General features: G+C 56.2%; 1 protein-coding gene and 1 pseudogene across 1 annotated transcript in view; both read right to left on the bottom strand.

The window, feature by feature from the left end:
• The window catches only part of HYDIN (HYDIN axonemal central pair apparatus protein), a 387,143-nt gene that overhangs the window by 97,968 nt on the left and 272,453 nt on the right, over positions 1–16,722 (bottom strand). Inside the window, exons 40-44 of the mRNA XM_077831048.1 lie at positions 15,141–15,143; positions 14,763–14,998; positions 12,522–12,659; positions 2,342–2,525; positions 105–246 (exon numbers count right to left, since the gene is read on the bottom strand). Coding sequence (XP_077687174.1) covers positions 105–246; positions 2,342–2,525; positions 12,522–12,659; positions 14,763–14,998; positions 15,141–15,143 — 703 coding nt within the window. The remainder of the gene's footprint in view (positions 1–104; positions 247–2,341; positions 2,526–12,521; positions 12,660–14,762; positions 14,999–15,140; positions 15,144–16,722) is intronic.
• LOC144273083 (U2 spliceosomal RNA) lies at positions 11,490–11,642 on the bottom strand (annotated as a pseudogene).

The following is a 16,722-nucleotide window of genomic DNA, read 5'->3' as shown; positions in this document are numbered from 1 at the left end:
TCAGTGCATGGCGCAGGAAAAGAAACAACAGGCAAGCACAGAAGTGTCCCACGTGGAGGGTGGAGTAGCATTCCCAGGCGGCTGTCCAGGGACAGTTCACACACCTCTTCTTCCGCTCCCGTAGCGCTTGGAGCAGTTCGTTATCAAACTGAATTTTCTGCTCCTCAGTGAGAGCATCGTACTCTTCCTCATCCATCTCCTGCAGACGAGCCTTTTCCCTCGCAATGGCGTCTTTCTGTTCCTGTTCTGTCATGCAGCCAAACAGAGAAATGCACCAGCTGAAATCATAGCTCAGTGCTCAGGACAGGCCCTCTTCCGGAGCCAGCTTGTGCAGTGCCCCAGGGTCACACAAAGGTGTGTGTCCTTGCTCCGATTAGCAGGCACTGAGTTAGGTGCTGGGGGGGGGCGTACATATACACTGCATTGTAAGCCCAGAGCTTGAACTCAGACTTTACCCCCCTTCCGTCCACACACAAATCATACTAAACCAGGGCTCAGACCCAGACTCCCAGGACACCATGGCGGTGGAGGGTCCGAGCCTGAGTCAAGCTGGGACCTAGGCTTCAAGCCCTCTTGCTTTGCAGCATAGATGCAGCCCCACTGGACTTGTGCTCTGAGAATCTGCCAATAGTATCCCACAATCCCATGGGTCAACTCTCTGTGACCTCTGGACTGTCAAGTTTCCCCACACTGCTCCACGAGCGGCCACGTTTTAGGAAAGCGCTAGGAAGTCCGGGAGTTGGGTGGCTGGATGGAGCCCGCATAATGCAGTGTAGACGCTGGAGCCCCAGGCTGGGGCCTAGGGTTAAACAATTCCTACCTTGGGGTTACAAATGGGTGTAGCTGCTCAAGCTCTAGGTTAACAAACCCTGGGTCTGCTGACTTGAATTCTGCCAGCCCTGGGCTTGCACTGCAGTGTAAACAGATCCTGTGAGTCCTACATTGCTGGCCGCACTGTATTTTGTGCATTGTGAAGCTGGATCCCGGGGCAGCTTTGGCTCTAAAACTACAGGTGCTAAGGGAGGGAGGGCAGCAGTTTTTACTCACGTAACTATGTGAATGTCCCATGAGACAGCAGGAACCCAAAGAATCCATAAGAGAGTCAGATCTACTTGATGATCCTGATGCAAGCTGCATAGCTACCCCAGAGCTAGAGCTCAGATTCATCCCAGGCACCTGGACTGTGCCGATCTCTTCTATGAGACTTTCTCTTTCCCATTTCTAGTGCTGGTGTCCCCAGCACCCTAGGAGGCTCTGAGAATACGCCCCTAAAAACAGTCCACCTACACCCTGTTTCCCTGCCAGTCTCTCAGCCAGGCCTGCGCTGCTCTGCCCACGGGCTGCCTGGCAGTGACTGCCCAGCATCTGCCACCAGCTGCCAGGACAGTCTTCCACCGATGAAGCTCGATTTTTTCTTTCAAACAAAGCTGTACCCCTTCTGTGTCTATGCCCAAGGATAAAACACCCTTTCAAGTGCTATTTAAAATCATGTGAATACAGGTGTGAAAAGCTGCAGTAACTGTGTGAAATGACCAAAAGGGGAATCCTGGTTGTTAGCTTGTATTGCTGCCTAGATATGGTGATAGGCACTCTAGAAATTAGGGCTGGTCGAAAAATTTCTGTTCAATGGAAAACTGGGTTTAGGACTAAACAAAACATTCTGAGAAAAGCGTCTGCTTTCTGCAGGAAAAGTCAATTTTTGTCAAAAACCCAAAAGTCCGAACATGGATTCATAGACTCGTAGATATTAAGGTCAGAAGGGACCATTATGATCATCTAGTCCGACCTCCTGCACAACACAGGCCACAGAATCTCAGCCACCCACTCCTGCGAAAAACCTCTTCTATATTCTGTCACAGTGCTTCATGGGAGTTGTAGCTTGGTTACCTTGTGTCCCCATTTGTCTTTAAGGGACAGGATCCTGAACTGGACTACATCTTCCAGTATGCACCACATCCAGGGTGCACTGCCTCCTGACTCCAAAAGGAGAGATTGTGATGCATCATGGGAGATGAAGTCTGACAGGGACCCTAGCCTAGAAAGGAGAATGGGAGCACGAGATACCTTAGCTACAACTCCCATGAGGCACCACGGTAACACTTCCAAATTGAAATATTTTGGTATCTGAATTTTCACCCTCCCCCCCCCGCCGCCAATCAAAATTTTCTGTTGAAAATGCAGATGAAAACAATTTTTTTTTGTTTTGGTCAAAATTTTCTGAGGTGGAAAACTTTCCCCCCACCCCCAGTTTGCTGACAGCCACTATTAGAAATGTCTAGACAGACACACAGACATGTTAGAGGTGTGAGTGTCAGGGGGTTCACAGAAGAATCCTTCTCACCTTCCTGCTCTTTCTTGGCCTTCTCCCTAGCCTTCATGGCAGCATAATCCTGGAACAGGTTCACCATGTAGATGTAACACCGGTTGTTGATCGCTTTGAGCAGGCAAAGGAGAGCAGAAGGCATACTGCGGGCAAAGAGTGTCTCTAGTCCATCAAACACCACTCCCCGATAGCAGTCACTCAGCTGTGAATGTGGAACACAAAGGGCATAAATCCATCCTAATGGGTACACAGTATTCTCCTCAGCAAATAAAACTGCTCTGATGTAAAAACATATTAGCAAGCACTATCCCCAAATGTCTGAAATAGTCACAGATTCTAAGGCCTGAAGGGACCACTCTGATAATCTCCTCTGATCTCCTGCACAGCACAGGCCAGAGAAGCTCACCCAGTGACTCTGCCATCAAGTTCAAAATTTCTGGTTGAGCTAGAGCAGATCAACAGCACATCTGCACCTGTTTTTCTTTTCTCTACATATTTCTCTATCTATGCCCCTTACTGCCCTGGCTTGTCTCTCCATTGCCTTATGTGACAGGGTCAGGCCAGATGGCTACAGGAAAGTGTTCCTATTGGGAACAGCCTAAGAGGGGGATCTACAGGACCTGGACACCAAATGAGTATGGGAGACAACTAATGAAATAACAGGGACAGAAGTGTGGTCAAAGGAAGGGAACTGGACGGGGACACCGAGCAGAGAACCCTGGACAGCGCCCACTGCTCCTCAAAGGCGTCAAGGGAGTCAGTGGACGCCACCCAGAGGAACTCTGCCCAGATACGTGAACGGACCGAGGATCGGAAATAGGCCCCACAGTCACAGGAGACTCCATCGGCCAACCTCCTCACTCTGGTTTTATAGATGACAATTTTAGCCAGGGCCAGCAGGAAGTTGACCAGGAGGTCCCATGACTTTGTGGGGCCACGTTAGGGAGTGCATAAATAAAAAGGTGAGGAGAAAAGTGTAACCAAAAACGTAATAAAATATTCGTGAGGAGCCGGAATAGGGGCTGCAGCCTGGCACACTCCAAGTATATGTGTGCCAGGGTTTCCCTCATGCCACAAAAGGGGCAGGTGTCTGGCATAGGGGTGAACCGCGCCAAGAAGACGCCTGTGCTCACAGCTCCATGAAAGCGCCGCCAACTGATATCCCCGGCAGGCTTCAGGACCAAGGTGGAATACAGGCTGGCCCACCGGGGCTGCTCACCCTCCAAAGGTGGCAGGAGGTCCCGCCATTTTGTATCAGGGCGGGATGCGAGGGTGAGGACGTGAAGGGTATGGAGCACAAGCGTGTATAGATGTTTCCTTGGCACGGTCTGGAGGCAGAAGTGAAGGGGCAGGGGGGTTGGTTGGGTCCACAGGGTAGGGGCCCGATGGAAAGGTCCTGCGGGCCTGGAGTGGAGGGTGGGCAAGGTGCGCCCTCATGCAGGACCCGGTCGAGGTAAACCTGAGCAGCGGGTGGCAAAGCGGCCCTCACCTTCTGAAATACGCGCTGGGGAGTATGAGGTCTGGAGAGCCCCATGCGCTGAGCGAGCGTCAGGGGATCCAGCCAGTCTCCCCAGTCATAGTCCAGGAGGTCTCCGACTCTTGTGACTTCTGCCAGGACCAACCTCTGGTGCACTGAGGGGGACTCCGCCACCTGCACACGGAGCTGGGGGTTGTGTAGCAGGGGCTGCGCGAGGAGATCTGCCCCCTCGGTGGCCACCATGGACCTGGTCATTGAAAGCAGTTTCCAGGTCCGGAGGAGGTCCTGGTAGAAGACCGGCAGCCCAGAGAGGTCTCGTGGAAGATCTCTCGGATGGAGATAAAGGAGTTGCCGTTCGTATCAGAGCCCTCGGAAGCGGCGCAGGAAGGCGTGCGCCAGTATGCTCCACGCCGGACTACCTGCACCATAAAGGAGCCTCTGCAGGGCCTGGAGGCGGAAGACATGGACCTGAGTGTGCAGACACTTCAGGCCTTGCCCTCCCTCCTCCAGGGGTAGATGGAGAACCCCTGCAAGGACCCAGTGCAGTCTTGACCAGAAGAACTCCAGAATCAATGTCCGGAGGTTGGCCAGGAAACCCAGGGCCGGGACCAGGGTGTTGAGCCGGTACCAGAGCATGGACAGGACTAGTTGATTAAGCACCAGTGCTCTCCCTCTAAGGGAGAGGCACCGGAGTAGTCCTGTACATTTCTGGAGCCGCTCTATCACCCTGCCCTCTAAATTGTGCCAGTCTCCGGCGGAGAGGGGTGTGTGGCAGAAAGGTAAACGCCGAGATAGAGCAGCGGACCCGCACTCCACCAGATGGCCTGAAGCGTGGGTGGGAGGGAGCTTGCCTGCCAGCCGTCCCTGACCACCAGGCCAGAGCTCTTGACCCAGTTGACCTGAGCGGAGGAGGCTGCCGATTAGATGGCCTGGCAAGCCTCCACCCACGGCAAGACGCCCTGGGTCCTGGACCACAAGGAGCACATTGCCAGCATACGCCAACAGAACCAGCAGCAGCTCCGGCTCCCGCAGCACCAACCCCGTCAACCTCCTGCGGAGGAAACAGAGGAAGGGCTCGATCGCCAGAGCATACAGCTAGCCCGAGAGGGGGCACCCCTGCCGTACTCCTCACCCGAAGCTGACTGGTTCGGTCAGGGTTCAGTTGAGCCTGACCAGACACCCTGCGGAGGCGTACAGCACCCGGAGAAAACCCACAAACTGAGGTCCGAATCCAAACGCCTGCAGAGTGCTCAGGAGGTACCCATGGTCTACTCTATCGAACATCTTCTCCTGATCGAGAGACAGGAGGGCGAACGACAGACCGTCTCTACGCCCGAGTTCCAAAAGGTCTTGGACTAGAAATAGGTTGTCAAAAATGCTGCGACCCGGGACAGTATAGGTCTGGTCTGGGTGGATCACGTCCGCCATCACGGACCCTAGCCGCAGCGAGATTGCTTTCACTACGATTTTGTAGTCCATGCTAAGGAGCGAGACGGGACGCCAATTTCGTAAATCGCGGAGGTCCCCCTTCTTCGGCAATAAGGGGAGCACGGCTCACCTGCACAAAAGAGGAAGAACCCCACTCTGCAAAGACTCGGCCCAGACAGTGACTAGGTCTGGGCCGAGGACATCCCAGAACACGTGGTACAGCTCCACGGTCAGCCCGTCTATGCCCGGAGATTTATTGGTGGGCATGCGATAGAGGGCTTCCAAGAACTCAGCCAGAGTGAGAGGCAGCTCTAGCCAGTCTCAGTCACCCGTGCTGACCATAGGGAGCTCCCCCCAGAGCACTCTGCAAGCGTTAGGATCGGTCAGATCCAGGGAGAAAAGGCTTGGTAGAAGGCTCTTGCCCTCCCGCACATCTCCACTGGATCCGTGAGGGGGGTGCCGTCTTCTGCCAGAAGGCAGGTGACATGTTTCTTGGCCCCCCTCCTTTTCTCCAGGGCGTAGAAGAAGCAGGAGCCGCAATCCACCTCCTGAAGGAGACGATGCGGGATCGAACAAAGGCGCCCCGGGCCCGATGATCTTCGAGGGCCCAGAGCTCCTCCCGCTTCTCCCGGCACGCTCCGCAGAGGGGCGGATCCTCGGGGCTGGCGGCCAGACACCTCTCCAGCTCTAAGACCTCCCGTTCCAACTGCTCTATCGCTGCATCCCTCTGTCGGCTGGCGCCCCGGGTGTAGTCACGGCAGAAGAGCCAGGCGTGCACCTTCCCCAGCTCTCACCACTGCCACGCCGAGGGAAAGGCATGCTGCTGCCCTCGCAAGGCCAGCCAGAACTCCCGGAAGGACATCATGAAGCCCAGATCCTCCAACAAGCTGTTGTTGAAATGCCAATAGGCCGGTCCCGGCCTCTCCGCGCAGAGGGAGGCCGTCACGGTGGCTAAATGATGGTCAGAGAATGGGACTGGCCGGATGCTGGAGGAGTGGGCTCATGAAATGTGGAAGCGTGATAAATAAATGCGGTCCAACCGGGAGTGGCGTGACCGATGGGCCTCCACCCGGACAAAGGTGAACGTGGAAATGTCATCCGGGTAGTGGTCGTGCCAGATGTCCACCAGGGAGTGGTGTTCATCCGGGTGGTGTCCGCGGCAGCTGGGCACTGCTCGGTCCCTGAGTGGTCCCGCTCCTCGAGGGTGGTGTTGAAGTCCCCGCCCAGGACCAGGCACTCGTGAGGCTCCAAGGTGCCGAGGAAGGCGGATGCCTGCTGATAGAATTGCAGCTGTTCCGGGCCCGATGTCGGGGCATAGATGTTAACGAGGTTGACCATGAGCCCCTCCATACAGACCCGGAGGTGCAGCAGGTGGCCTGGCACAGCCTCGGCGACCCCCAGCACCTCGGGCCGTAGGTTGGGGGAGAAGAGGGTCGCCACTCCAGCTGTATGAACTGTGAGATGGCTAAAGTAGACCCTGTCCCCCCAGTCCAGCCGCCAGCTGTCTTCGGCGGCCGGATCCGTATGCGTCTCCCGCAGGAAGACCACAGAGTACCCACCCTCCTGAAGGAAGGAGAACCCCTGGGACCAGCGGAGAGCCATCCTACAGCCCCTGGTGTTCAATGTTGCGAAGATGAGTGGAGCCATGAGGAGGGCTGGGGGGGATCCTCGCTGGCAGGGATGCTCGCAGCCCCCATTGGGCCACGCAGCAAACCGTGACCTACCCCATATGTGAGCAACAAGTCATGGAAGCCACGGACCCGCTGGTAGGCTGCAGCAGCCTGCTTCCCAGTCCTTTTATCCTCCCCAATAAGGGCCCTTGCGGCCCGGAGGATCTGATGAAAGTCTCCCCATCGCTGGAGAGCAAGCTGTACCTTGTTGCGGGAGCCATGGACGTCTTCTAAAAACTCCCGCAGCTCCTCTCGCAGCCAATGGGGGGGTAGGTTTACTGTCTCCTCGTCATCCCGACGGGGCCCTTGGTACAGCCCCGTGGCCCGCCCAGGCAGGGTGCGGACCCCTGACAGGGCTCCTGATGGGCTGGCACCACATGGCCCGCCTCTAATCCTGGGGCAATAGGGTGCGGCAGAGGGAAGATAGCAGCCCCTAGTAGGTCGGGGCAGGGAAACACAAAGGCCGCTCCCTGGGGGTCATTTGCTGGAAACGGGAAGGAGATAGCCCCAGGGGTGGCAATAACATCGCGGGAAGTGGATCAAGGGCAGGATCGGGGTTAGGGACAGGGGCAGGGGCAGAGGTGAGAGTCTGGGCTCCAGAAGCCAAGCAGCTGGGTGGTGGCACCTCCTGGTCAGGCTCAAGGGTTGGCGGGGTGGGGAGGGGGCTCTCAGTGATGCCGGGTGCAGGCTCTATGGTGGGTTTGGCAGCCGCGGCACCAGGAGGTGGACTGTCTTCTGTAGGGCCCCCGCCCGGGAAGGAGGTTGATTGCTCCACACCAACGAGGGGTGCCCCTGGTGGCTTGGGTCCCGGCCGCGTGGCACTGGCTGTTGCCTGAACAGGCTCGGTCGCCGTCAGCGGGGTGCCCTCTGCGGCCGGGTTGATGGAGGAGTCCAGGGGCTCCTCGGAGGTGGAAGCGGAAGCAATGGTTGGGGGAGGGAGCATGGGAAAAGGGGGCCTGGAGTGAGGTCGCCCAGATCGAGGCCCGCTGGCATAGGGTTGTCCTCCCCCTGGGTGACTAGGGTCAGACCTAGGGCCTCGATCTCCTCATATATGGAGGTGAGATTGCTTTCCGCCACCCTGGGGTTCTCCCCACCGGCACCCGATGCGACGGTCGCCTCGCGGCTCACAGAGGTTTCAGATGGTACCAAGGCAGGAGGGGCTCCCTCGCGGGCCTCAGAGGGGAGGGACTCCCGTGGAGGGAAGATACTGCCTTCCGGTGCTGCCATGTCTTCCCCAGCCGACACCGGTGGATGGAACACACCCGTGGGCAAAGCGGAAGGCTCGGCATCGGTGCCTCCCTTCCTGGTCTTCTGGGGGGCCTCCGCATCGGCTGAGGGGAGCGGAGCTCGAGCCTTCCGCTTGCCCCGGACCAGGGCCCAGCCCTCCATGGCATCATCGGGGGGCTGGCTAGCAGGGGTCGTGTCAGGGGGCAGAGGCGATGGCTCAGGGACTCGGGGGGGGGTAACGGTGGGGCAGCACGAGGGAGGGAAGATTCCCCCTGGGGCAGGACCTCTCCCATGCCTGGCAGGGACCCTGCCGCACCCTCCTCGACAGGGCCCCGCCAGATTGCAAGCAGCGGGGGTGGGGCTCTCCCACTCATCTGGCATACTGGGGGAGCTGCCCCTTGGGCCCGAGTGGAAGCAGTGGTGGACTGGGAAGGAGGAGGGGCGGCTTCGGGCGCCGGGCAGCCAGGGGCGCCGGCGATGACGGGGCCGGTGCCCTGCCGGGGACTCGGGGGTCCCAGATGCCCGTCCTTGCTGGGCCAAGGGTCAGTCCCTCTGGACATGCCCCATCGCCCGGCAGAGGTAGCACCGGGCCCCCCCGTGGAGTAATGCACCCGGTAACGGGCCCCCTGGTAGGGGACCAGGAAGGACCCCTCGAGCGCCTCTCCCTCACGCACCGTCGGCGGCAGTTGAAGCTGCACCTGCCGGCGGAACGAGAGGACGTGATGGAGGGCGGGATCCTTGCAGCCCAGTGGGAGAGGGCTGATGACAGAGATGGGTTTCCCCAGGGTGGAGAGGGCGGGTAACAGGGCGGCATTGGGAAGAAAGGGAGGGACGGAGGTCAGGACCAGGCGGACACCCAGGTCCTCTAGCGGTTCCAGGGGGACGAACGCCCCCCACCGCCAGGCCCCTCTCCACCGCCTCCTGGGCAGCGGCCTCCAATGCGAAGAAGAAGACGACCTTGCCGTACATTTTGGAGCCGCCACAATGGCTGTGGGCCCCACCACCCTCGCCAACACCCGCACGTAGGTCTCCACGTGGGGCGAGGGGGGCACCAGGAGGCAATGGACGCCGTGCTTCCTGGTCATGGTGGGGAAGGGGCCCTGGCCACTGTTGGGGACACTGGGGCATGGCCACTAGGTAACTCAAGGGGATGAAAGACCATGAGTGTCAATGAAGCCCACTCACACTAGGCCCAAGTGTCCTTGGCCCCCACTCCTGCCTGGAGGCACTCGCAGCAGCTCTGCGTACTAGGCCCAAGTGTCCTTGGCCCCCCCGCCTGGAGGCACACACAGCAGTTATGCTGAGAATCTGCAGCAATATGTTGCAGAGTCAGACTGCCTGAAATTAAGCAAGGCCACACAGGGCAAATACGGAAAAACAGTGCTAAATAAAGCAGCTTTATGTATAGTTTAACAAATAATACAAAAAATCAGGGAACTAGCTGGGAACTGGATTGGCTGGCTCTATGAATACTTGGGGCAGCTTGCTATTGAATAAGTATGCTGGGAAAAAGGATGTATAAAAGCCTGTGTAACTTCCTGCTCTGTGTGCAGGATTTGAGATTTTATTCTTCCTGTACCTTTTTGCAGCTGCAAATAAACTTTTCTGCTTCTCCACCCCGTTGTAATTATTGGGTGTAGCACACCGGGTAACGAACCAACTCAAGCTGTTGTTCAGCCTCTCGGCACTGGGTGCCGGCAACACCACTGTAGCTGGTCGCGGAGGCGGTGGGCGGGAGAGATGACGGAGTGGCAGACGGGGGGGCTGCTGCCACCTGGGCGTACGCCCTGGGGGCTGGGGGAGGGGCACCCGCAGAGCTGGTGGGGGGAACAGCGGGGAGGGACGCCACGGCCGGTGGTGGGGCTGCGGCAGTGGGGGCAGCCCCTGCCATGGAGGGCCTGGTCTTTTTGGCGGGGCCCTTCCCTTCTTCTTACCCTGGCCCTTCCCGCCGGCTGGGGGGCTCCCCCCGAATCTGAGGGGGGGAGGGACATGGCAGCAGCAGAGGTCACCCCGGTGCCCGCCGTTGCTGGTGCCCCAGCAGGGGCGGCGGCAGGTGGTTCGGCAGCGGAGGTAGAGGCTTGGGGGGGTGACAGAGGGGCAGGGGCAGCTGGAGCTGCTGGACCTGTCTCGTCCCCCGCCATCATGAGCCGGGAGGGAAGGGGAGACACCAGAAAGAGGAGGGGAAAGGGGAAGCAGGTTGACCACTCCTCCCCGCTAGGCTGCAGGCAGGGGAGGAGGGCGCCAAGAAGGGGTGGGCTGGACGGGGGGAACAAAACAGGGGTTAGGGGTCAGTCGCCGACGTGGGGTGGAATTCTGGCTCCTCTAGCTGCACTGGGGGACGGGGGGATACAACAGCATTGGGGGTGCAGTGAAGAGGGTTTAAGCTAAAATGGGGAGTGGCACAAGTGCATGGGAGGGGGCATGGGCGCACAGAGCAAGGGGCTGAGCGGGCTGGAGTTAGGGCAGGGAAACCAAGGGGCTAGCTTCAGAGGCTGGGGCAGGGCAAACAAAGGCTGCAGAGGGAAAACGGGCGGGGCAGGAAAAGCTGTGAGGTGGGCAGTCCGGGGGGGGCATGTGCGCTTGCACAAAGTCAGTTTGGCTGGCTGCTGCTTCTGGCCCAAAGGGTGGAATCGGGGTGTGGCAAGCCAAGCAAGCAGCTGAGTCCAGAGGCAGGAGCTGAGGCAGATGGTAAACAGCCAGTGGGGGAGGTGGAGGGGGCAGCGGTGGTGGTAGTGGTGGGGGTTGGGGGGGACACAGATGGATCGGGGGGCAGCTCCACACCACACTCCCTGTGTCCCTGCAAACACAGTCAAGACCCTCACCACAAGAGCACAGTTCGAAAGTTACTCAGTTCCAAAGGTCCCCTCCACGGTGGTCTGCAAAGTCTCCAGGTGCTCCCCCACTGGTAGATGGTCCTCTTCTTCTCCTCCTCGGGGCTTCAGCAGCTCCAGGCAGCTGCAGCAGCAGCTCCAGGAACTCCAGGTGATGGTCCAGGCAGGCAGAAAGGACCCCTCAGGTGGTGGTGGTGGTGGTGTTCACAGCAGCAACAGCTGGGGCTGGGGTCCCTCACTCCCCACCTCTGGGGAGCGGGCCAGCAGCCCCCCCCCAAGGGGCTGCAGTTGGAGCAGTAGCAGCACCTGAGGGTGGGGGGGTCCAGCAGCTGGCCAGCAACCAGGTAGCAGAGAACGGGAGTGGGGTGGGGGGGGCGCAGTGTCTGGCCTAGCCAGGGGAGCAGCTGGAGCAGCAGCAGGGAGAGCCCAGGGCCTAACAGCAGCAGTATCAGCAGCGGGAGCAGCAGCCCTCTCCCTCCTTCTTCTTCCAGGCCAGAGGGCTACAGGAGAGTGGGTTTTTTTTGGTTTGTTTTTGTTTTTGCACAGTTCCTGGAGATACTGCAATACCAGGTCGATGCATGAGGTGGACAGAGCAAGCTCCTATTCCAGCCCCCCCATTCCAAAACTCATTTTAATAGACAGTCCTTAGATCTTAGCCATAAGAGAGTGTTAGAAGGCAGATATATTAGTCCCAGATTAATCAGGTCCATTTTCCCTGGGTAAAGTAACGGGCAGTTCCAGAACAAGAAGGAACTTGTTGGAACAAATTCAGGCAGGCAGGCTAATTAGGACACCTGGAGCCAATTAAGAAGCTACTAGAATCAATTAAGGCAGGCTGGCTAATCAGGGCACCTGCGTTTAAAAAGGAGCTCACTTCAGTTTGTGGCGTGCCTGCAAGGAGGTGGGAGCAAGAGGTGCTAGGAGTGAGAAGGCGTACTGCTGGAGGACTGAGGAGTACAAGCATTATCAGACACCAGGAGGAAGATCCTGTGGTGAGGATAATGAAGGGGTTGGGAGGAGGCCATGGGGAAGTAGTCCAGGGAGTTGTAACTGCTGTGCAGCTGTTCCAGGAGGCACTCTAGACAGCTGCAATCCACAGTGCCCTGGGCTGGAACCCAGAGTAGAGGGTGGGCCCGGGTTCTCCCCAAACCTCCCAACTCCTGATCAGACCCAGGAGGAGTTGACCTGGACTGTGGGTTCCAGCAGAGGGGAAGGTCTCTGGGCTGTTCCCTGACCCACATGGTGGATCAGCAGAGACTGTGGGGATTGTTGTTCTTCCTTTTTCCCATGCTGGCCAGTGAGGAGATTAGCTGAGTAATCGGCAGGTCTGAGCCACTAGCAAAAGTGGCCAAACTGAGAGTGGCTGTGAGTCTCTGAGACGAGCAAATCTGCCAATAGGCGCAGGACCCACCAAGGCAGAGGAGGAACTTTGTCACACTTAACACATCATTTAAATCAAACCTTGACAACACCACATTCCCCATCCCTTCACACAAACATCCTCACCCGACACACCAAGCTTCATGACCAGCATTTCCTTCTGCCCCGGTGAGCTCCTGCCATACCTGCATCCTCTCTGACAGGATCTCCACCAGTAGCTCCTCAGGAAGCACGCAGCTCATCAGGCCTGATTCTCCTCCCATGCTGGCACTGATGCTGAGCCGTCGCTGGACGGGAGCACTGGGAATAGGGCTGGGAGGAACCTGCAGCATTCGTCACCGCAAGGAAAAAAATGCTTCAGAAAAATCCATACAATTCCTCTGTAGACCAAGCTCATCTCTTCTGCCCATCACGTCAGCCCCTTCACCCTACCAGCTAAGACTGCTGTTACATGTTAATGGTGCAACTTAAACACAGAAGTCATAGGACTGGAAGGCTCCTCAGGAGGTCATCAAGCTCAGCTCTCTACTCTGAGGCAGGACCAAGGAAAACTTAGACCAGCCTTGGCAGGTGTTTGTCCAGCCTGTTCTTAAAAACAAAAATGCTGGGGATTTTACGCCCTCCAAGTCTGACACTTGGAGTATGGCCTTCCAAGCAGTTGAGCACCCACTTCCCTCCAGGCTTAGTGTTGTGAATTCTTGAGTCGTGAGGCTGCTGCTCAGTCCATGGCCATGGTAAGGGAGCTCAGGAAGCGAGGAATTTTCTTCCCATGAGTAGGCAAGGGCTAGGGACAATCGCAGTCCTGCAGCGTGGGGGAGTGTAGGGACTGCTCCCTCACTGGGGCAGCACACACCCACGGAGGCAGCAAAGAGGAGATGCAACTGCTTGCCCTCCCCCACTTCGGAGCAGGAGGAGGCTGCACCGCTCCACAGAATGGGGCAGCATGCCCATTCCCCCTGGGCCTGGGAGCTGTGTGAAGGGAGCAGGATGGTGAAGTTCCTTAATACTGACCCCAACACAGTGGAACCCTGACAGCCTCCTAGCTGTGCTGGTTGTGGATACCTGAGACCCTCTATTGCCGTGTCTACATTAGAAACAGGAGCCAATTTAATAAGGTCAGTTAGGGGTATGATTCTTTAGGATATTTCCATACTGGAAGGAAGTTATACTGGCTAAAATGTGCTTTTTGCTGGTGTAGCTTATTTTGTTCAGAGAACTAGTATAAGCTACATCTGTTTAGCTGCTAAGCGGAGTCTCCAAGGGAGATTTGCCATAACAGCATAGCATCCCCTTACTAGTGTAGGCCAGGCCCTTTTCCGAAAGCTCTCTCAGGATCCAGACCGTTCGTTTTATTTTCTGTCTCAACCTACATATTTATTTAGAAAAACACAAGGGCTACCACTTGGGTAGGGTGTCTGTGCCCAGGGTACTGGACTGGGACACTGGAGGTTTGGGCCTAGTCCTCATTCTCCCCCTGATTTGCTGTGTCACCTTGGGCAAGACACGTAGACACACATTTTCAATAGGGCCCTCATTTTGGGTGCTTCGGTTTATGGGTACCCAACTGTTAGTGAGTGGCTAGCCCTCCAAAGGGGTCAGGCGCCCAGCTTCACAAGGGGGATGACTGATGCACCTCGGGTTAACCTGGATGTACTTAACTTGCTGAGTAAAGGGGAAAATGTCTGCGTGGCAAGCAGCAGCCCATGGCAGTGATTCTCAGAGTCTGAGTCTACAGACTTAGGCTGCCAGGGCTCCATGTCCCTCAGACCTGAATTTTAGAGTTACTCAGCACTCACTGACTTCAGCTGGCATAGTGAGTGCTCAGGCCCCACAGCTGAGCACTCAAAAACTGTGGCAACCAAAATTAGAGGCTACACTTGAAAATTTGGGCCTTCAAACTTCTTTGAGCCTCAGTTACTCTTGCTATACAAGCTGAGCATGACACTAACACAGAGAACACACTGAGTCAGATCCCCACCAACATTCAGAATTAAAACTCTTCAGGGCCTGCGTGCTGTTAAGGGAGGAGCACATAGCTGGTGCTTAACAACCAACCAACCCTCATCAAACACTTAGAGCTCTGGCCCATGGACAGTTTGCAAATTCACCTCAGCCCTCGCTCCCTCAGCCCTTGCTCCCCAGTGCCAGAGTCCTCCCAGCCCAAGGTCTCTCAAGTAGCCAACTTTGCCTAATTCAATAGCGCTTTTATCACACAGACTAAGCCCCACTAGAGACTAGAACAAGACCACCAGGCTTATTTTTACCTGTGAGCACACAGGTCGAAACCCTAAGTCAGCAGAGATGAAAGCGCAGTGCAGTAACCCACTGAGCCAGTCAGCGCCCGTGCAGGAGTCCTAGTTTCTCACACACTGTTAGAAGAGTGATGGAATAATCCCATCTGTTTACTGATGTGAATTCGCTTTCACCTGTGATCCTGTTTGATCCGATTGGTGCTGCTGCTTCTGAGCCTGCGACGCATGGCCTTCTGACTTCCCCCTGCCCACTGCTGTGCTGCTCCTATAGCTCTTGGAGGTGATGGACTGTGGCCCGGTTTTAGTCTCGGAGCTCGGCTGGCTACCCTCCATGGTATGCTTGGCCAAAGCCTCAGTACTCAGTCTTGTGCTCAGAGCTGTCTGCCCTGCAGAGCCCTCAGAAGACTGACCTAGGATGAAAGAGGAGCTCAGCCTCAGGGGGAGAAGGGGCAAATCACATCCAATCTGCAGAAGACAGGCTATAGCAGTTAATGTTCCTCAAACTGCCAGGGATGAACACGCGCTTCTTCATCCAAGTCACTGGAGCTGAACCTGCTGGCATCTTGCCTTTGCCTGCCAGCGGACTGACCAGATACATAGGGGAGCATGCCACACTCTCCCAAGGGACACAGCACAGCACGTACCCTCCCCAGGAGCATGGAGCTCCAGAATGGATTAGGCCATTCAAGCACAAGCTGGCCATTAGCACCGGGGTCATATCTGATTGCACAGAACAAACGTTTCTGCCCATGTTTCTGTCACTGTCAAGGTAAAGTGCAAAAGAGGATGCATGGGTTCTACAGCCAGAGACTTTTAGTGCTCAGATGCTGTGGTGATGGGCAGTTATAAAAGCCTGCACAGTCAGAGAAATACTGATGTCGAGCAAATTAATGAATGACCCTCTGTCAGACTGTCACTGACTGCAGCGAGACCAGGACTCAATTGCAAGTGGCTCTGTAGTTCATTGTTTGTCCAGGGAAATGGACAGCAGAACAGAAACATCTAAATCAATACCTCTTCCTCTGGCCCCACCTTCACTGCACCATGAGGAGCAGAACCCGGGGTAGAGAGGGATTAACATGACTGTTAGAACTAAACCACTCATCCTTCTGCCCCAAGAAGCAAGGAACAGAGCCCAGTGGTCCACCAAGTGGACAGCAGATGTGCCTCAAGCACAAAGGAAAGCTCATGACAAATGGGTTAGCACACAAAGGCCTTTCGCAGCAGCTGGTGCTGCTCGTGCTGTATCTGTTCCAAGGGGAACTGTGAGGCTTTGGTCTCCAGGGCTGTCAATGCAGCACCTCTTGCCTGCACCATGTTTGGGCACAAACTGTCACGAAACTCGTTCCTATTAACCCTCTCTAGCCTTGGGGTCTCCTTGTCCCTCTGCTTGGAATTTTAGCCCTCAAAGCAGGACCCCGGGAGCACACAGCACCCTCAGGCTGCCAGCTCCGCGTGTGCTAATGTATGGAGCTCACCAGGTCACAGGGGTCAGGGCACAGGACCTAAGAGCAGGACTCTCCTGAGAGAATTTGCAGGAGAAACTTCTTTGCACAAAACCTTCAAAGATGTTGAATGAATCCATTTGTATTTTTATGTAACTCGCTGTATAAGTGACCTGGAGGATTGTTTCACACACCCCATGCTCATTAAATCACTATCTTTTCAAGCCAATCATTTTGGATCTTAATGGGCGCTGCAGGGGACTTCAACTTCAGTAACAAGATATCATGAAAAGCATTTCTGGGTCATCATAGCATGAAGCCTAGGCAGAGTGGCTGTTACCACCCACGAGTTAGGGCAATCCCTTAGAAAAGCACCAAAGTGTTTTATCTCTATTCTGAAAAGGAATACATCCAGAGCATCACAATGGAATGGAATGCCTAGGTACTAACACCAGAGACCGAAAGATTTTTAACAGGCAAGAGCCACTACAAACTGCAAGTTGGACTTTGCATTACTGGGGATTCTGCACCTCTGAACCCTCAATCTTCTTGATTTCAAGGCTAGAAATCCATTATTGTCCAGCATTACTGCTATTCAACTAGAGGTGGTAATTTAACTGCAAACTGAGAAGATCACTTTATGCTCCAGCTTCTACCATCTGTGGTGCTCCCCATGGGATTTCATACCC

Source organism: Eretmochelys imbricata, chromosome 12 (genome assembly GCF_965152235.1).
Source record: "Eretmochelys imbricata isolate rEreImb1 chromosome 12, rEreImb1.hap1, whole genome shotgun sequence".
NCBI classification, from domain to species: Eukaryota; Metazoa; Chordata; order Testudines; family Cheloniidae; genus Eretmochelys; species Eretmochelys imbricata.
The sequence above is the reverse complement of the archived record's forward strand: the minus strand, read 5'-3'. Positions and strand labels throughout refer to the sequence as shown.